Source organism: Pygocentrus nattereri, chromosome 26 (assembly GCF_015220715.1).
Source record: "Pygocentrus nattereri isolate fPygNat1 chromosome 26, fPygNat1.pri, whole genome shotgun sequence".
Lineage (NCBI taxonomy): Eukaryota > Metazoa > Chordata > Actinopteri > Characiformes > Serrasalmidae > Pygocentrus > Pygocentrus nattereri.
In genome coordinates this window covers 31,000,251-31,021,286 of record NC_051236.1, presented here as the reverse complement: position 1 = coordinate 31,021,286, position 21,036 = coordinate 31,000,251, and the positions used below count along the sequence as shown (strand labels likewise).

Here is a 21,036-nt window from a genome sequence, read left to right as displayed (position 1 = left end):
TCCTTGTTTTACTCCGTAGCTGTCCTCAGGGAGACATTTTCACTCCTCTGACGCACGTCCAGCACGTCAGCCAGCCGCCGGCCACCTCCAGGAGCTTCATCCTAATTGGCCGAAACTTCCAGCAGTGGCACTATAGCGCTGAACAAGGTGCGTTTCGCCGTCCAGGTCATCACTTTATCCGTCCTGGGCCAAAATCAGTATGGCTTCTGCTTGTTCTGTAATTTAATTAAACGTTTTTTGGAGATACGGGTGGAGAATGATGAAAATTGCAACTTTTTATCTCCGGGTGTGATTTTAATGTGATTCCAAGCGCATAGGCCTTATCAGGGGCCTCTGTAATCCTTTTTTTCTGAGATTGAGACCACTGTGCTGCATGTGATGATGAGTGGGTTTTGCTGTAGTCTGCCATGCCTCACTAACCTCTCTCTCTGGTGCTTCTTCAGTAATCACGCCAAACAAAGAGCTCATTTTCATCAGCAGACAGTCAGTAAATGATGAAAGGATTAACAAACTACTCACAGGCCCATATTTATTCTCAATCAGCTCATTATTTCAGTCTTAAACAGCTTCTGTTTAGATCTGAACTTGTCTACCTTCAATGCTGCTCATTCTGTCTCTATTTACTCTGCTGCTTCTGTTTTTGCTAGATTTTTTGGCTTGTTTTCTTCTGATCTTGCTAACAGATGTTTTCATTTTTTGCCAGTGTCTCCTGTCCTGAGTGTGTGAACATGTTTGTTCTATGTGTGTGTAAATGTGTTTGAATGAGTATATGTGTGGGTGTACGAGTGTGTTTAGAATGGCTATGCAGTGTGTTTGTGGCTATGTGTGTGTAACGTTTGGGTCATTCTACTGTTATGGTGGCAAATGAGCTATATAAATGTTAATATGTACAGTAAAAGTCAGAGACCACCCTTTATTTAATTTCTGAGGAGATTTCTGAGGAAATTAAATGTAAGATAATCCACTTGCAATTAGGTAGGCAAAAGTCCAGATCCAGATCATGTCATAGGTTTTATTGGTGTGTGACAGGAGGCCCAAGCCAGTGGTCAACTCCCACGGGCAATTATAACAAAATCTTAACAGCAGTTTTGACTCACAGTGGAAACTTTACTTGGAGCACAGCAAAAAAACAAGCTAATTCTCAATACATCATTGTTGTTTAGTCGGTCATAATTCTGAAGCTCTCCACATCTTTCCAGAACATCTGTTTTATTTTGTCTGCCAATCACTGCCAACTGTTCCACTATACACCATTATATTGGTTAATCTTTCATCTTTGTTAGTGATCAGGGAGCTACTTTCACACAAAGTCCTCAAAGGTAAGGCACAAATGGGGGAAAAAACCCTCTGTATGCTTTAGTTGCATGACTGTTGCATGATAGGGGCCCACCAAGCATCTGTGGTCCAATAATATAATGATCCAGGCCTAGGAAAGTCAATGAAAAATAAGTGGGGGGAAAAAAGGAGTTTGAAACATTATTAAAAGCTATAGAGAAAAAGGGGTTCAAGACCTAGAACACAAACGACTGCCACCATCTAATAAACAGTACTTAAAGCTTTAATCTTTGAGAGAGAGAGAAGAAAATTTAGTTCCACTCTTGCTTCAAGTCTGGAAAAAATCTGCAGGTGTTTCTGGCCATCCTTCCACTGTGAGAGCGCATCTAAAGGCTATATGTCTGAAAGGATGTGTAGCTGTCAAGAAGCTGTTAATGAAAAAAGAAAATAGTCAACAAAGAAGAACATTTGCAGATCAAACAAAGGTGTTGTCTTAAAAATGGGCTGGCCACTGTGGAGCCCATTGTTCTAAGAACACTGAAAACCCAGTAATAAAGGCAATCTATGAAAAAATTACATTAGTTTAGTTGTTGGGATTCTGTGTAGTTGTATGTTAAATGTTTCTGATTTTTCTTTTTTTGTCTGTCACTGAAAAATAACTTGGATTTAATCTCCATTTTGACTGGAAATTGAATAAATTAATTGAAGTCTCTGACATTTGCACTGTACTGTAATAAGTGTGAAGTCTGTTATATTGAACAACATTAATGAACTTATAAGACTTCTCAGAGTCCTGATATAAAAGATATAAAATAAAACTTTTACTTTGAAAAAATTATATTTAACACTAAAGACAAAAAAAGTCTTGAGGCAGAATAAAATTATGTTCATTTTTTTACAATAATTTGCAAATTATCAGAATAACAGACACTATTTATTTGCCACCTCAGTGAATTAATGACCCTTTAGCAGTGTGTGTAGAATTGTTAAGCAGAGCGTGTGTGACTGTGTGTATAACATTAGCAGTGTGTGTAGAGTTGCCATGCAGTGTGCGTGCTTATCTCTGTTTGCCCACAGAAGAGCGTTCAGATGAGGAAAGCCCCCCTGTGCTTTGTTTTAAATTCACACGTAAGTTTGGCCTCCTGAGCAGAGCCAGCAGATTCAGCCTGGCATCTCTCACTCACACATTCACACACACTCACTCCTGCATTACGTTACAAACGCAAGTAACCACAAGTAATTAGTGTTCGTTTTTTTGCGCTGAAACTCTATATGGAACATTCTTTGAACAACAGATGGACAGAAAAAAATGTATTAAGACCATAGATATTTATGAACATTGTTAGAATCTATTTAAACCCAAGGCATTAATTAAGAGTAATATACGAGGCCAGCTGCTTGCACGCTGTGAGTTACTGTGGTAGAATCCATAATTGTAATCCTCTTGTTCAAGTGTAGCTTTTAAATAGGTTTTAAAACAATACCTTCAATAATCTATGCTGAACAGTGCTTGCTGTAGACCTATGAATAAATCAACAAACAGCATGCTCACTAGAGCAATAGTAAAATAATAAGCTACAGTGCTCCTCAAGAGCCTGTATATACACATGATATATATGACGCATACAGTCATTGGTTGGAACAGTCAGCCTCTGTTCATCTTACTGGACATGGTGATAAATTGGAAACTGTGTTCACCCTTGGAAATTTCAGAATTTTCAGGTTCATTTGAACATCTGAACATTCCAACAATGAAAATAGTGTTATTGAATTACTGAATTTAATGAACACATTCTGATGTCCGTTCATATGACTGGCAAATGAGACAGATGAATCAGGTGAATCAGGATGAACTACACAAACGTACAGTTTGACCCATCCTTAGATTGAACCATCCATAATACAGCCACCGTTGGTCTCAGAAACCGTTTATCCTGTGAAAATCATGTGACGTTCACGTAAAATTCCTTTATTTGTGTGGAAAACGTCTTTCTCCAGAACATATTTATGGATTTACAGGTCCACATGCAGTGAGAGAACATGCCCTTTCTTGACATTCAGTGTATAGATCTGATCTATACTTGATGAGTCAAGTTTATGTAATTTCTCTAACCTATGGATTAGAGTAAGACGCTGATGAAAAAGAGTCAGCTGCAGTGCTTTGCAGTGTTTAATGGCACTGACTTCTGGTTAAATGCTTGCTGCCACGTTAACTCTGAATGTTGGTACATGCATAGTGAATCTGAAGAAAACACATGAAATCTGATCTTCCAATTCTTATTAAGATCACATGGCCACGAATGAGATATATATCTGAACTAGGACCACATATCTGATTTGAAATTTGTGTGCCCACACAGCTCTGAAAACACCAATTCTGTGTCACATTAAAGCAAAAATCAGATGAGCCACTTCAGCTTGAATGAAGCCTTAGATTAAGGTGGATAAGGCCTAGAAAGTTTTTCTGTTTCTCACCTGGAATCACCTTTTAAATTCCAATTCTCATCCAATTTTACTGGTATCAGTATTCAGTGAATTTGGCATGTTCAGTGTATTGTAACAACCAGCAAGATAATCATTTATAGCAGTTTCCCTATTATATTAAACCTCTTGGGGTGAAGCTGAATTGATCAGTCTACTAATTTGGAGGTACCAATCAAAGTGATGTTTAGGGATGCAAAATTCTTGTTCAAGTTCATCAAAGAATTTGAGACGATCAAGGTCACTTAGAGAGAAAATTTCCCAGTGTTCCCGTTGTTTAAGAACATGTTGCTTCTACAAATCAATTGTACGCAAATGCTGAAATTCAGAAAGAAACTCCAGTACATTTTATAGATGTACAGGTGTTTTGTTTTTAAAGAAGACAAAGCTTCAGGTCCTGGCTTATATTAGTTGTGATTTGGTGATAAGACTGAAGTCATTGAGAAGCATCAGTCTGTGGAGATCAATGCTTCTCAAATGAGGAGAGTGTGTCTGTAGTGTGTGTTTTACTGCACTTGAGAGTACTGCTCTCATTCCGCAAACACGCTCTTTAAATAGCTGTGTGCTACTTGCCTCGAGGGATTAAGCAGCCCTGCTGAGAGTTTTCTTTATGTGTACTTAATGAGGCCTATTTATGATTTAATCTCAGCAGATATTCTCCAAATCACTTCCTCACCATGGGGTGCTCTTCCTTTAATCAGCCTCACTGCTAAAGATGATTGGAAGAATTCAGGCATGGTGCTACTGTTTATTGTTTTTCTTTTGGTTGTTTTCTGACTTTCTCTTTTATCTCTCATTCTTTTCTCTCATGCACTTTTTCCATCTTTTGCTCTTTCTTTCATACTTCATAACCTCCTCCCTCCCCCTTTTTTAACTTTTGTTTCCTTTCTTGTTCTCGTTCTCATTCTCTCCCTCTTCTCCTTCCTGTCTTTTTCTTTCTCTCTCTTTTCCTACTTTTACATACCTCTGTCTTATCTCTCTCTCCCTTCATCTCACTCTCTCCTCTCCCCCTCTCTCTACTCTCTCCTTTCTTTTTCTCCCTCTTCTTCCTCTTCTTCCTTTTCTTCTCTCCCTCTCTCTCTCTCTCTCTCTCTCTCTCTCTCTCTCTCTCCCTGTTTCACACTGTAGCTCATAAAGGGCTTCAGAGGTTCGAGGCATTGGAACACAGTGATTGGCTGAGCCCTGGTCAGTCCTGGAGAGGTGTGGCCCCGCGCCAGAGGTTTCTGCACATCCATATTGTGGATAAAAAGGTGAGAAGGAGGAACATGAGACATATTTAAGACTCAGCAATGCTGATAGAGATGGTATCTCTCCTGTAGCTCCTCCTGTAGCTCTCCCTGCACTGCAGTTTTGTGTTCTCCATGCTCAAATATGCCTGGATAACCACCTAATGATATGATTCTTAATGAGATCAGAGTGCATCAGAGTGAGATGAGAGCAAAGAAGACACATGCTATGTTGAAATTGGGAACGTTTGTGATTCAAGTGAACAGATTCATACACTAACATAGGGAAGAACAATTTGTAGAAAATGTCTAATTACAATTTTTCTAATCAGTGTTTCAAATTGCAATTATTATCTATAAATAAAGGACCTGTGGCCACTTGCTTAAATCCTTAAGGGATAAATTTAAAGCTTTTAATTTTCCAACTGTCAAAAACTTTTCCAACTAGTGGCCAAAATCCTAAAGTCTAAAGCTTAGTTTACAGTTATAGATTTTTTTTTATTTTCCGCTAAATATTTCCCTGAAGAGGCAGTCTACCATAACGCACAATGCCTGGGGATAGAGCAAAGATGTTCACTGTCTGGAAAGGCCTGGAGACATGTTTGAGAGCCACTGCACTAGGCTGCATTGGTAGCACGCAAACTCTGATATAGAAGACTGTGCTTTGACTTACTTTTGTGAAAATGATGGGTGTTTGTTGTCTCTGTTGGCTGTAGTTGACCTTGTACACCTACAACTGGTCAGTGGATCTGGGTGCGTCTCTAAATCGTGACCTGGTGCGGCTGGTGCAGTGGCAGAACGGTCGAGCCCATGTAGTGCACTGCCTACTGAGTCAGAAAATGGGCCTGTTTCACCATTACTGCTTCACAGATACACCTGCACAAGAGGATTTCAAACAGGTCAGTGCTGCACACGCACACCCACACAAACTATTACCATAGCTAAATGCTTTCATGCTTATCTAAACTTAACATTGTCCCTTAAGCTCAGTTAACCATGTTAAGAGGAAAAGCAGCTGAAAGCCACAAATGAATCCCCTTTTTACTGTATATTAATAGTGTAATTGGAGAACTGTGGACATAATTGTATTATTTTGGAACTGGATTGCAAGATTTTTGTTGTATTTTCATCTAAATTGTTTCATCTACATTGCATATATAGTCATGTGTAAAAGCTCCCATACCGCAGGTCAGATTTCATGTTTTGTTTTATTTTCTAAGTAAAAAAAAAAGATGACTTGGCATTTGTTAAATTCAGCAAATAAACGCTAGTTTGTGCATTAGTAGTGATGAAATTTTTTGTCTGATCCAGGATTATTGGCAACCTTGATGAAAAGAGAATGTTATAAAATAAGCACTAGATACAAGATGTTAAGAATGTATTCTTAAATAAGATAATAAGAATATATTGTAATCTATTTTTATGAAGTACATTATTTATTTATTTGTTTATTGGCTGTTGCATTGCTGCATAATCCACAGTAGATGTGTCAGTGGTTGTCACGACTGATGTGTACACATCAGTAGTGTTTTAAAGTGTGTATGTATGCATGTGTGTTTGTGTGTTTTACTGTGTGTATAACTGTGTCCTGCACATTGAACCCTGGCAGTGCCTCAGGTTCCACGACATCACTGTGACAGGCAGCTGTCACTGCTCCTGGGGTTTGGCAACTAAGAAATGAAATACACCAGTAACTAGTTGCTAGCACACTGTACTTACACATCAACATGTCCATCTGAACAGCTGGGCTTTCTCCCCTTGAGCATGCTGGCCACAAGCTGACCTAAATCAAACAGCCAGAGTGACTGTATCAAGGTGTCTTATTGTCTTTTCTAAAAACACCTTGAACTTGTTTATGCATCCCAGCAAAGTAGCTGAACAGAAATAGTTTCAACAGCGTCTGTCACCTTGTCCTTTTTTTTCTTTTTGTATTGATTCAGATGTCAGGCATTTTTGAAGATTGCCTACCAAAATGTCAAGATTTATTTTTGGAGCCATTTTTATATTATTTGAAGCTTTTTTCATGCACACATTTTTTCATTTACTTGTTTTTTTTGTTGTTTGTTTGTATGTTTGTTTGTTTGTCAATCAAGTGACATTCACATGCTTCTTCGTAAAATCCATTCACAAATACAACTTTTGATCTGATCTCACTATAATCCAGCATGAGGAATAGAGAGGTGTGTACTCCTAAGCCTGGTGCCACATTTAGCTCTATATTAAGGTTTTACTGGTTTTTATGCTGCATATTGGAATATGTTATATTCTATTCCGTGTACATTAGGTGACACTGAAAAAAGTCTTGGCCAAAACTGCAGTTCAGGACACATTGGACCAAGTCACTGAAAAATGGTAAAAGCTGACAATAAATAAAACAGTTTACATCCCTGGTCATGCAATTGTATTGTTTGCATACTATAGAAGACAAAGCTTTAAAGTACGTTTAAACAATGGTATGCAGGACAAACTTATATATGCTCACTTATTTCTGAGTCATTGGGTTATTGTTAGTGCAGTGATCAATACACACATAAAGTGACTGAGCAAATGAAGTAGGGAATTTTTAAACAGTGACTGTAGTAAATGGAAAAAAAGTTTTATATTTATACAGTGCCTCAATAATAAAAGCGAAGAGTGCATGGCGTTCCTGGGGGATTGGTTGGGGAGGTTATCAAATTTTCACCTCCAGATTTCTCTTAGGATTATTTTAAAAGGTATGTTTACAGTAAATCATATTGTTATGAGAAGGAAATAATAGATTAAAAGTCTTTTTGCATCGGTGTTGAGAGGTTAAAGTTAATGAGTCTTCAGCTGATTAAAAATGTCAAGAAATCGGGTTGTTTATTTAGATAATGTGCTTATGATAACCTGAGACAAAGTTGGTGCATATTTGATGCTAAAGATAGTATACAGACCCATCTTGACTTTTAACAGATGTTGGATATGTTGTATCAAAGACTTGAGGATGTTTCACCTCAGTTGTGTCAGATGGTGCGTTTTGATGCATTTTGTTCGCTGGAGTGTTTGCTGTACTGGCTCGAGTGGAATGTGAGGCGTAGTGTCAGATAGACTGCTCTGTGGCCTTTGATAGCAAATGCCATGACCTAGTTTAGTTCTCTGCCTTTCTGTGTTCATCATTTACTCCGATTCCTGCTCCATGGCCTCTCAACTCCTCTTGTCATCCCTTCTTTTTATAAACCGTTTCTGTCAGGGCTCCTTTTGGGTCCCTTTTGTTCACCAGGTTCACAAGGAAAATAGATGTTGTGTTATAATAGATCTGATCACTCAGTCTCCTCTATTTGATGCTGGCTTCTAAAATACTGGCATGCCTTAAAATGATCGCTTGGCAAAAAATCAAGTTAACGCAGTTTTGCTTTTATCTTATGTAGTCAGCCAGCCAAAACAAGTTTGGTATCTGACGTTTGCATATTTAGATTTGCTGTGTTTAGTAAAGGCTTTATAACTAGGCTAGCTACTGCTGTTAGCTGATGTTAGCTAGGTCATGCCATTAAAGGTGAAAAGCCATATTTGTTGGCCACCTATCAGCCACCCAGCCTCAGGGTTATATGTTGCCAACTGTAAATCATGTTTAGATGATTTATCAGATTTTTACTTGCATTGGCCACAAACGCACCACCACAGAAACACAAGGCTTGTACAAGTTTGCTTTCCATTCAGTAGCTTCTTGTTTGAATTTTCCAGTCCACCTTTGTTATTTATCCATTATATTCTGACATCTGTACAAGAAAATTCAAATAACTTCAACTTCATCATTAATTTGTGCATACATTTAATGTATAAAAGTAAATTCATAAATACAGCCGTCACTGTATCGATGTTCGCATCACCTCTAGCTTATCCATGATATATTGCCATATTGATATTTTCAGCAGAGCCCTAATGGCTAAGACTGCTGTTGTAGCTGTGCAATGTACATTTTTCATACTGCGCCAAAAAACACACAAGCAAATCTATTTGAGATTATTTATTATTTTGAGAACTTGACGTGATGCTAAATTCTGGAGTATAAGCTCCAGTACTTGTTTGCTACATTAGTAGTTCCAGTGCAAACCTAACGAAAGTACTAAAGAAGAACTAAAGTATTAATGCAGGTGTGTTTTTCATGTTTATTAGGATTGAGAATTGTTTCTGACGCTACTTACTCTAGTGCTATTTTCAGCTTGCCCACTGAGAAACCACATTGCTATGATGTCACTCAAACACGACTAGTCTGGTGTTTATGGAAAATGAGTCTCGATTTGTTGGCTTTTGCAAAGCCTTCTTGTAGCAGTTGTGCTAAATCCTCTCTGCTTGTGTAGGTAATGATCATGCTTGTTTGATCTAGCCACTGAGTTTGTCTCTATGATGTCGATCCACTGCATCGTTACTATAAATACAGAATGATGCTTGTTTTCCACCTTTCTGAAGATTAAAGCGTGGTGGAGACATTCTTCCTCATTTCCAGCCACATTACACTTTATAAGACAGATGAGTTCTTATGGACCAAAAGAAAAAAACAGCCACACACCTTGACAGGCTGCTTTCATGCTGTTGTGAGTTGTCCTGTTACATTGATTTGTGTTGAAACTTCTGTCGCAGTGGTTAAAGACAGGACGAAAGACCATTTGTTCTGTGTTGTGGACATCAAAACTAAAGCAATGGCTATTAGTTCACAGCAGCTTAATGTTAGGGCTGCACAAAGTGAACTAAATAGTAGCAATTATATTGTCATGTCCTGCAATTGTGAAAATTGTGTAAATATAATTTTTTAAGTAGTTCCATGCATGCAAAGTTGTCACCTTTCAGAATTTGAAATAGCCTTTTTGGATGACTTTTTAATTTTAGGAGGTTGGGGTCCAGGGTGTGTGCTGCCTACAGAGTATTATATAGTGAGAATCCCTCCTCTTCCCAGACAGCGTGGCAGCCGTCATTATTCAGCCAACCCAAGTACTGATATGTGACTTTTCGTGTTTAGTGAAGTTGGGTTCTTTTTTGCATATTCAAATTCGTTTCTTCAACACAGTACAAATGGTGGGTGAAAAAGATTGATGTATAAATTACCAGAAGCAGGCAAAACGGCTTCTGTTTAGTTTACATCTGAAACTGATATGGAACCTGCTTTCTGTGGACTGTTTCATATATTTTGTTTTTTTCTTGGGAAAGCTTTCATGAATATAGCCCCTGGATTTTAAGTTCTCCTTTTAAGATTTTAAGATTTCCTGAAAGTAATGCAGGGCATTATTAATAATATTAGAAATCTAATATCAACAATCTATTGTGGAGTTGAACTCCACCAAAAATAACGTTACGCAGTGTATTTCCTCCAGTGTGTCAGCAGAAACATTGCTGTTTTATTGAATAGAATTCTGTTGTGGCTATAATGCTTATTTTCTTCAATAAAACTAAAAATCACCATTGTGCGGCAGATAAACTAGTATAGACAATACATCGCCTAGCACTACAACCAATCTTGGCACAATTATAACATGGAGAACATGCAGTATGCTTCTGTTTGGCTTGTAAATGAATAGTTATTAGCACAGTAATGGGCTAATATTCAAAGTTTGGCAGCTAGTGCTCTCAACAGTTGGAGAAAATGTCTTTTCCTGTGTGCGCTTGTGGGTGTCCTCTTAGGGATCACTGCCTTTAATGATTTTTCTTTTTTCCTTCAACTTTCTTGTCTGTCATCATGGTCTTCTTAGCGTAATGAGCTATGATGATGAACATTTCTAACACTGCCACTGAAGAAGAAATGAAACGAAACATGCATACCATGCCTGAAGGAAAAATAGCGCAGTCCTTTCTGGATTTTTTTTTCCTCGTCGATGGTTTCACTCGTTTAATCACTCTTCCGCTAACAAGCAGCGACAGAAGGCAGATCCAGCGCTGCAGAAAATTTGCCCTAGCTGCCAATCATCTGTCAGACTCCCAGGAGGAAGCGTCCATGCGCTAGTTAGCCTTTGGCTAACCCCTAACTCAACCAAACACAGCTTTGGCACATGGGTATAAGGTTCAGTATTGCTGGGTCATCTGGACTGCCTTTATCCAGCATATCTCCAACCCTCATACATCCTCTGAGGCCTCCAAGTCACCCTGCAGTACTTTGGCCATTGTGCCGTACACTAACTCGCCCAAAAGTTCCCACAAGTGGCACAGTTAGGGTATAAAGGTTATGCTGGGATGACATAGCAGGCATCCCATAAGCATAAGAGCCTGTAAGCTGCCTGTACTCCTGTTCCGTTTCCGTGCGAAGCATGTAATCCTGTTCTGAATATGTGCTGGGTCAGACACAGGGTTTCTTAATTGGATGCCTGAATGGAAGCAGCCATGTTAGCTTGAGTTGAACATGGTGCTTAGGCCTAATGAAGAGAGATAACGAACTGTCTGTCGAGCGGGAAGCTCCATCTTTCTCTCTTCTGTCTCCAGGTTACATCTGAAATTGCATGGTTATGCTCTAAACTAGGACATTATGGACCCACATGCAAAAATGACATGTTCAAAATATCAAACACCCCTTTCAATCAGGGAATTCAGCTACTTTAAGCTGCACTCACTGCTAATGCAGGTATTCAGTTGCACACAGCTTATATAGGCATTGTTAATAAAATGGGACGCTCTGGATCAGCCGCATGATGAACTGAAGGTCACCGTGCCTAATGCCAAGTGTCAACTAGTCAAGAAGCTAGATAATATACACTAAAAGTGCAAAAATACTGGACACAGTTCATTCACAAAATCTCAAAACATTATGAGGGGTGTGACTAAGAAACTAAGATACTAAGAAAAAGGATTTTCTTTTATTTTAGTGTGTAAACGTTGGACTGAGATAAATAAAAATTTTAAAAGCTTATAGAAGCTCAAGAGTTAGAACTTTTCCATGGACCTGTCAAGATTGTAATTTTCACTGATAATGAATTGCCATATAAATAAATTTTGATAGAATTGTTTTTCCATTGTAGCCAACTATTAAAGTATAAGTCTAAGGTGGCCAAACTTTTTAACTTTTTATTTACTTTTTATTTATTTTTACCTTTTACTTTTTTTTTTGATGTTGATACTTAGTAGTTTCCAAATAATGACGGAAAAGAAGCTCAAACATATTTCTCACTGCTGCTCTCTAAAGATGTTACAGTATCAGTCAGAGGTTATAACTTTTGTTTTGTGAGACTCAGTGACATGCCTCACGAATGTGGTCCTGCTTTCAACCCAACAGTTAAAAGTACACGCAGTTTACATTGTTTGTTGCAAACTGTCAAAGCTAAGAACTGTCAGCTCTAATAACTGCGATTGAGTTATGTAATAGTTGTGACAGGCCTACTTTTCCTTTATCAAACATTTAGATGTTGCAGAGTGCTTAGTTTTAAGTCAGTTCCACACTCATTATAGCACTATACTTATTGTAAGTATAGCATGTAGTGTGTAGTCTGTAGTACTAGATTTCATGCACAGCATCTCTTTCGATGTTCCTGAAGTTGAATTAAAAAAAACTCTGTTAGCGTTTGGCTGCTGAAGGGTTAACAGTGGAAAAGCTGTGTGTTTCAGAGATGCTCTTTGAAAAGGAGACTTCAATCATTTACATGAAAGGGAGTTGAGGATGGGAAGGCCAGAGCTGATTCTCTGCATTCCTCTGGGTCTTGTAGTAGCTTTTAAAAATCTGCGCTCAATTAGCATTTCTTATGTACTCATTCTGACAAACCATGTGATCTGATTACTTATCCTTATTTAAAATATTGCAATGAGTCAGTCTGTCTCTGTCTTCTGTTCCCTCTCTCTCTCTCTCTCTCTCTTTCTCTCTCTCTCTCTCTCTCTCTTTCTCTCTTTCTCTTTCTCTCTCTCTCTCTCTCTCTCTCTCTCTCTCTCTCTCTCTCTCTCTCTCTCTTTCTCTCTCTCTCTCTCTCTCTCTCTCTCTTTCTCTTTCTCTTTCTCTCTCTCTCTCTCTCTCTCTCTCTCTCTCTCTCTCTCTCTCTCTCTCTCTTTCTCTTTCTCTCTCTCTCTCTCTCTCTCTCTCTTTCTCTCTCTCTTTCTCTCTCTCTCTCTCTCTCTTTCTCTTTCTCTCTCTCTCTCTCTCTCTCTCTTTCTCTCTCTCTCTCTCTCTCTCTCTCTCTCTCTCTCTCTCTAGGAGCCTAACCCATTTCTGAACTCCTCTATGGAGGCTGAAGCTCTGTTGCGTGTATCTGTGCCCCCTGTGCCCAGTAAAGACCCCACTCGATTGGGCAGTGCCCGTGTGCTGGCCCCCCTACCCTTCCCTGCTGACCTCATGCCCTTTGATGAGGCTCTTAGGGACGTGAGTGCAGGACGCCTGCTAGCCAATCAAGAAGGAGCAGACATTGTAGCCCGACATGGAGCTCAGTTACTGGAGGTCAAAGCTGCAGAGCGCCGAGGTGAGTCTTCATGCATACACACTGTTCCCACACACATCTCTTAAGGCATGGTTCCACTGCAGGAAGCATTTCAGGGACTCAGGAATTTTCATGTTTGTTTCCACCAGATAAACCAGGGTTAATTTTAGTTCTTAAGCAATAGTTTCAGGATTTCTTAAGTTCTACAACAGAGTAGGTACTTTTCTGCAGACCAGGAAAATGAAACCACAACAACCACAACAGTGCTGTTGTGTTTGGCCTAATTCCATGTTGTTCATTTTAGTGTCTAGTTATCGTAGTGAAGCAGGGAAAATTGCATTGAATAGTTAAAAAAAAGACAGTCGCAGTCATAATGAAGCCTGAATTTGGTCTGTATTTTACTTTTCTTTATAGACAACAGTATGTCATGCACAATCACATTAGCAAGTCTGTTTGAGATTACTTAACAACTTGACACATTTTGAGGCAGGGGTGTGATTTGGGCGTACAGTTTGCCCAGGGTAGTGAGTGGGCTATAAGTAAAACATGGCTGATCAACAACATTTAGGATAAGAGAAAACCTACATAATTAGTAGTTTTTTATTTTTAAAAAAAGCAAACAAAGGAATCGGCGAATGCTTTATTTTCTACATTTTCCTTTTCTTTGGCACCTGATGCATATGTTCTTTTTTGAGACATTATTAACAACTTTTTTTTTCCTCACTTGAACATCTTACATAACATAACCCAGAAGTTTTTAGGGAACCCCTTTTCAGCCACTGTGGCTTAATCAGCTGTTTATACCACTTCTTGGGTAGTGTCGATTCTGCACTACATCCATATTGGCTGATATGGCTGAAGAGTCACACATCTGATTTTTTGCCTGAATGTTTCAGAGCTGTGTGGACACACAAATCTGGTACTTTCAAATCAGATCACAAATCAAATACTTTCATATATGGCCTTAGAATAATACAATATGCAATACTTTTATCTTAAAATAACAACTGCAAAATCATTTTGATGGTACAACTTATAATAGGGAGAATGGCTCTCTGTCATTGACACTCTGAGCTAGAAATGCCAGCTTTAGTACTATGTAACTTTGAGACTTCTCATGAGAACTGCGTAATATTTTACAGCACCACATCACACATCAACAACAAGCCAGCTGTAAGAAGCTAGCTCAGTATTCCTGAGCGTGGACATCATGGCAGAGGCGGCCAAAAGACTGAATAACATTGTTGAATGAAGCGCGGAAGAGAGAAAGACAGAGTAAACAAGCAAAAGACGGGACAAGAGTAAATCTAGGGCTGGCTTTTACTTGTTGGCAAGAGATAAAAGGATACAAGACAGACTCATTTCTAATGGGAAAACGGTAAACATGTGACAGCACAGAGTGTAAATCTTTACCAGTGTTATTTATGCAAGACTGCAACATATGCTGTAACCTTATCTGTGTTATCCCTGTGTCTCAAGAAGTTTTGTGGTTTTTCCAGATGACAAAAGTCATGTAACATCAGTCCCATTTCTGGCTAGCATGCAAAGAAACATCATCAGGAGATCGCGAGTTCGATCCCTGGTGATGCTGCAGCCATCCGTAGCCGCAAGCCCAAGAGAGCACAGTTGTGTGTGCTAGCCTTCACCCTCCTAGCGTTGATAGCACTGTGTGATTGGGGTCCTAACTTGCCGGTTGAATTGGAAACGACTAAATTGGGGAGAAAATTGGGCAAAAAAAACATAAAACTTCTAAGTCAACATGGTTCTTTTCTTCTGATGTTCTTTGCAGATGTTGTGCTGAATTCTGTCTCACTGGCAGAATCTGACTCCTCTCCACGTGTACACGCATCACGCAGGTGTATGGACGCAAAAGATTCACTCAAGCTGAAAGCATGAGTGTAAGCTGCTGCATCAATATGCCTGTGTGATGTGTGTGCACACAAAGAGGAATGTCAGAAAATTTGAGATTCTCGCGTAATGCCCATTTTCACCTTCTCATCTAATCCGTTGTTCCAAGCTAATGATCTTTTGCCATGATGGCTCTGTATTGCAGGAAGATTGCTATTGAAAAAAAAAACTGAAAAGCAATATGACTAATGTGAATGCATATAATATGATGTTGATATGATCTTGGGTTACACTACATTAATGAATATAAAAAACAGCAAGTATTATTATCATTTATTATTATTGTTATTACAGAGCTGGAGAAGCAGTTGAAGATCGAGAACTTGTTTGTGACGTGGCAGCAGAGATCAGCCCAGTCCAACATGCCTATCTCTGTAAGTCCCCTACTGTGACCTTTTCGCCACTCAGTGTGGTTCTGTACTGTGCATTTAGTAGAGTAGCCCCTGTAGGCTTTAGTCCTTTGGGGCGCTACCTGCTGGTTCCTGCTGCAGAGGCTGTGAGGGAAACTCACTTTCTGTCACAGTCAAACTCACATTAGATACTTCACAGTGTTAAGAGAAATGACCCAGCACTAAAGATCTGCTGAAAACTGCATTTCAGTTTTGTGTCAGAGAGATTTTGTGTGTGTGTGTGTCTGTGTGTGTCTGTGTGTGTCTGTGTGTGTCTGTGTGTCTGTGTGTCTGTGTGTCTGTGTGTGTGTGTGTGTGTGTGTGTGTGTGTGTGTGTGTGTGTGTGTGTGTGCAAGACTGAGAGATAATCTGTGATCAGTATTCTCCATCACACCTCCAGCATGTGATTTTCTTTGGTGCTACTGCAACAGCTCATCATGCCCAGACACACAGCACTGTATACACACATACACACACCCATAGTTTTGTTTGTATATCTTTTAAGGATGTGGGGTCAAATAATACATATTTGTAATACATAAATGTATAAATAGATACATGTATTGTATTATATATATATATATATATATATATGTGGAAGTGCCTGTATGTAATAATACTGTGTCCTAGGTGCATTAAATATACAGTACTGTGCAAAAATTTTAGAGACCTTACACCTTTAGACACCTTTACACTTGCTCAGATAATCACTAATATTAGAATAAATGCTAATAATATTAATACAGCAACTAGTGATTTTGCATATGCCAATACATTAGTTTAAACCTTTCCAATTATCATCCTGTGGCAACCCTGTATTAATTGTAGTTATCATCCAATAACTGGTTTGATTAGTCAGTACTTCACATGTTAAATCAAGTGTGCTGGTGGAATTTAACAAACCTCCATGATGACTGGGGACGTCCAGGAGACATCTGGAACTGAACTTTTGTTCATCTAACTGTCTTGCAAGATATCAACTACTTTTTTCAAAATAAGAAATTCTTGTCGCTTTTTACTGCTTTATTTTATTTGCATTTTTACAAATGATATATTCATAACTAACAATACAGGCGCTGCTGAGGTAAATGGCTTACACGATGTTAAGGTGTCTGTAAGATGTTGGGCCAGTTTATTATAAATTATACCAATCTCTGGAACTATACTGGGTGAATGCCATTCCTCCAAAAGATATTCCCTCAACTGCTGTTTTGATAGTGGAAGTGATGAGTGCTGCCTGACATTTTGGTCTCTCACAATTTTTTAAGGCAATAACATGGGATTTACATCATTTTCTTACACATCATACCATTCAGTGCCCCTTCCTGTCCTATCACAATATAAATGTTTCATCTTGGGTTAACAGTGATCACTGGACCCCCCCATAGGGTTTTGGCCTATTCTCTTCTCTTGGTGTAAACATGCACTTGCTAACATGGAGCATATGGTAAAGAATGACTCATCTGACCATATGACATTTTTGCCAGCATCTGTGGTTTTTGCACCACTGAACTCCCGATTGCTGATTCTTCTTTCTTATGAGGGTTCAAGCATTGGAACCCTACTATCATATTCCTCTTCATTTAGTTGTGGATGGACTGTTTATGCTGACACAGTCTGATCACTTCCTGCATTGACATTCTCAGTCAGCTTAACAGCTGTTCTGCTCTTTTTCCTTACATATTAGTGCAGTGCACAAGCATTGTGTTCATTGACTGTGTGCTTTTGACCACACTTGGGTGGATCCAAAAATGGATCTTGATGCAGACATCACTTTAGTCACTCTTTCTTTTGAAACACTAGTTTGTTAAGCTGCCTTCATGACTGAAGCTCTCGCCATCCCTGCCCCAATAATGAACACTCCTTCATTCGAACAGGCCTGTTACAGAGCATGGTGAGAGTATCCCTAACCTCAGGAACCAAACTTTTCACATTTTAAACTAGAAAAAGTGCATTTCCTGGAGAAAATGAAGAGTGACTTTACATCTTAAGCAATTCTGTGGTATTACTAAGTTTGGCAAGATGTTTATTTCAAGGTATTTTGTCAGTTCTTAGAGGGTTCCTATGTTGTTGCCCTGACATTTCTGGTGGTTGCTAGGTTATTGGTTTTGTTATGTGGTTGCTATGGTATTACTGGTGATTGATAGGGTGTTGTTAGGTAGATGCTGTGGTCTTCATATATGTTGTTAGGGTTTTGCTAAATGAATGCTGTGGAATCCAGGGTGGTTGCTAGGATGTTGCTAGTGTGTTAAATAAGAGGCGTACATATCCTTTCATTCCTATAGGAAAAGCTGTGTCAGTATCTTAAACTGTGAGACGAGTTAGACCTCTGAAGTTGAGTGTCATTCTGTAGCAGCCATCATAACTGATATGTTTTATCCTGGCGCGTTCCAACCCCACTCACACCTCCAACTGTCATGGGGTCATCTGAATTATAAGTATGCTTAGCAGTCAAAATATGAATGATGATACCTACAGGAAGCATGAATAATAATAATACACACGTGGTACAAGCAAGCTAACATGCCTGTGCACTGAAATAACACTGCATGAATGAAAGTCTTCTATTAAACTTCAACATTATTATATACACCAGCTAAACTGTAGGCTAAACCTACCAAAGCAACTTGACTACCACACTTGATAAAGCTTGCTGGTTTGTGTGGGGTATGTTGGTGAGGTTTTCTGTCTGATGTTAATTCAGTGTGCAGGAGTGTTAGCTTGCTTGTAGTAATAGTCCTGTTCTGGCTTCTGCTTGACCTTGGAATTTATAGACGATCTGGTCAATGCTCAGAAGAAAAATGTTCATGCAGCAAAGCGGGCATGACAGTGGCAGCACAATGATGACACGACTTTGTTGTGTGAGCCCTAAAATGCAACGTAGAGATTTTGTGGAGAAAAAAACCTCTTAATAAAGTCCTGTAGATTAGCCATGTTTTTTTCTTGTTTCACTACACTGTGTATGTGTGTGTGTGTGTGTGTGTGTGTGTGTGTCTCCCACAGGCGTACACACACACACAGTACCACAGTGGAGTATGACAGTTTAATGAGATGGGGTGCATAAGAAAAGTGCTACAGTGTTTTGGACACAGTTTCTTTTGCTGTGTGAGTGAGATTTTGTTTAAGCTCAGTGCAGTACTGTCTGCTGTGTTTCAGGCTTTTTAGCAGGCTTTTACCAAACTTTACGGCTGCTGACCCCAGGACCGCCATCAGCCAGCCATTTCCATGCCTGTAGGTTGTGAGTGATAGCATCAGTGTTGCACACTGCACAAGCAGGATGGATGTTACAGGGCAGATCCATCACAGGCTGTATTAGAACCGTGATACTTACACAGACATCATCCGTCACAGTCTTCAGATGCATCAGACACATCTAATTTGCATGACTAACAAGACCCTGGCTTATAGCTGGGTGAAAAGAATGGTTATTGTGTGTCAGATCGAGGTCTCACTTACTTACAAGTCTTACTATCTTACTGAAGGCTTACTAACTTACTGAAGTCTTACTATCTTACTGAAGGCTTACTATCTTACTGAAGGCTTACTATCTTACTGAAGGCTTACTAACTTACTTAAGGCTTACTAACTTACTGAAGGCTTACTATCTTACTGAAGGCTTACTAACTTACTGAAGTCTTACTATCTTACTGAAGGCTTACTAACTTACTGAAGTCTTACTATCTTACTGAAGGCTTACTAACTTACTGAAGGCTTACTATCTTACTGAAGGCTTACTAACTTACTGAAGGCTTACTAACTTACTGAAGGCTTACTATCTTACTGAAGGCTTACTAACTTACTGAAGGCTTACTAACTTACTGAAGGCTTACTATCTTACTGAAGGCTTACTATCTTACTGAAGGCTTACTAACTTACTGAAGGCTTACTAACTTACTGAAGGCTTACTAACTTACTGAAGTCTTACTAACTTACTGAAGGCTTACTAACTTACTGAAGTCTTACTAACTTACTGAAGTCTTACTATCTTACTGAAGGCTTACTATCTTACTGAAGTCTTACTAACTTACTGAAGTCTTACTATCTTACTGAAGGCTTACTAACTTACTGAAGGCTTACTAACTTACTGAAGGCTTACTATCTTACTGAAGGCTTACTAACTTACTGAAGTCTTACTATCTTACTGAAGGCTTACTAACTTACTGAAGTCTTACTATCTTACTGAAGTCTTACTATCTTACTGAAGGCTTACTAACTTACTGAAGGCTTACTAACTTACTGAAGTCTTACTATCTTACTGAAGGCTTACTATCTTACTGAAGTCTTACTAACTTACTGAAGGCTTACTAACTTACTGAAGTCTTACTATCTTACTGAAGGCTTACTATCTTACTGAAGTCTTACTAACTTACTGAAGGCTTACTAACTTACTGAAGGCTTACTATCTTACTGAAGGCTTACTATCTTACTGAAGGCTTACTAACTTACTGAAGGCTTACTATCTTACTGAAGTCTTACTAACTTACTGAAGGCTTACTATCTTACTGAAGGCTTACTATCTTACTGAAGGCTTACTATCTTACTGAAGGCTTACTATCTTACTGAAGGCTTACTAACTTACTGAAGTCTTACTATCTTACTGAAGGCTTACTATCTTACTGAAGGCTTACTATCTTACTGAAGGCTTACTAACTTACTGAAGTCTTACTATCTTACTGAAGTCTTACTAACTTACTGAAGTCTTACTATCTTACTGAAGGCTTACTAACTTACTGAAGGCTTACTAACTTACTGAAGGCTTACTATCTTACTGAAGTCTTACTAACTTACTGAAGGCTTACTATCTTACTGAAGGCTTACTAACTTACTGAAGGCTTACTAACTTACTGAAGTCTTACTATCTTACTGAAGTCTTACTATCTTACTGAAGGCTTACTAACTTACTGAAGGCTTACTAACTTACTGAAGGCTTACTAACTTACTGAAGTCTTACTAACTTACTGAAGGCTTACTAACTTACTGAAGGCTTACTAACTTACTGAAGTCTTACTATCTTACTGAAGGCTTACTAACTTACTGAAGTCTTACTATCTTACTGAAGGCTTACTAACTTACTGAAGGCTTACTATCTTACTGAAGGCTTACTAACTTACTGAAGGCTTACTATCTTACTGAAGGCTTACTATCTTACTGAAGGCTTACTAACTTACTGAAGTCTTACTATCTTACTGAAGGCTTACTAACTTACTGAAGTCTTACTATCTTACTGAAGGCTTACTATCTTACTGAAGGCTTACTAACTTACTGAAGTCTTACTATCTTACTGAAGTCTTACTAACTTACTGAAGGCTTACTATCTTACTGAAGTCTTACTAACTTACTGAAGGCTTACTAACTTACTGAAGTCTTACTATCTTACTGAAGGCTTACTAACTTACTGAAGGCTTACTATCTTACTGA

At 38.8% G+C, this 21,036-nt stretch overlaps 1 protein-coding gene across 5 annotated transcripts in view; it reads left to right on the top strand.

Moving 5' to 3' along the window:
- Window positions 1-21,036, top strand: part of szt2 (SZT2 subunit of KICSTOR complex) — a 152,215-nt gene that overhangs the window by 94,034 nt on the left and 37,145 nt on the right. For all 5 annotated transcript variants that reach the window (XM_037535139.1, XM_037535140.1, XM_037535137.1 and 2 more), the window contains 6 exons: window positions 20-147; window positions 2,353-2,403; window positions 4,885-5,006; window positions 5,699-5,881; window positions 13,102-13,363; window positions 15,524-15,603. In XM_037535139.1, the coding sequence (XP_037391036.1) occupies window positions 20-147; window positions 2,353-2,403; window positions 4,885-5,006; window positions 5,699-5,881; window positions 13,102-13,363; window positions 15,524-15,603 (826 nt within the window). The remainder of the gene's footprint in view (window positions 1-19; window positions 148-2,352; window positions 2,404-4,884; window positions 5,007-5,698; window positions 5,882-13,101; window positions 13,364-15,523; window positions 15,604-21,036) is intronic.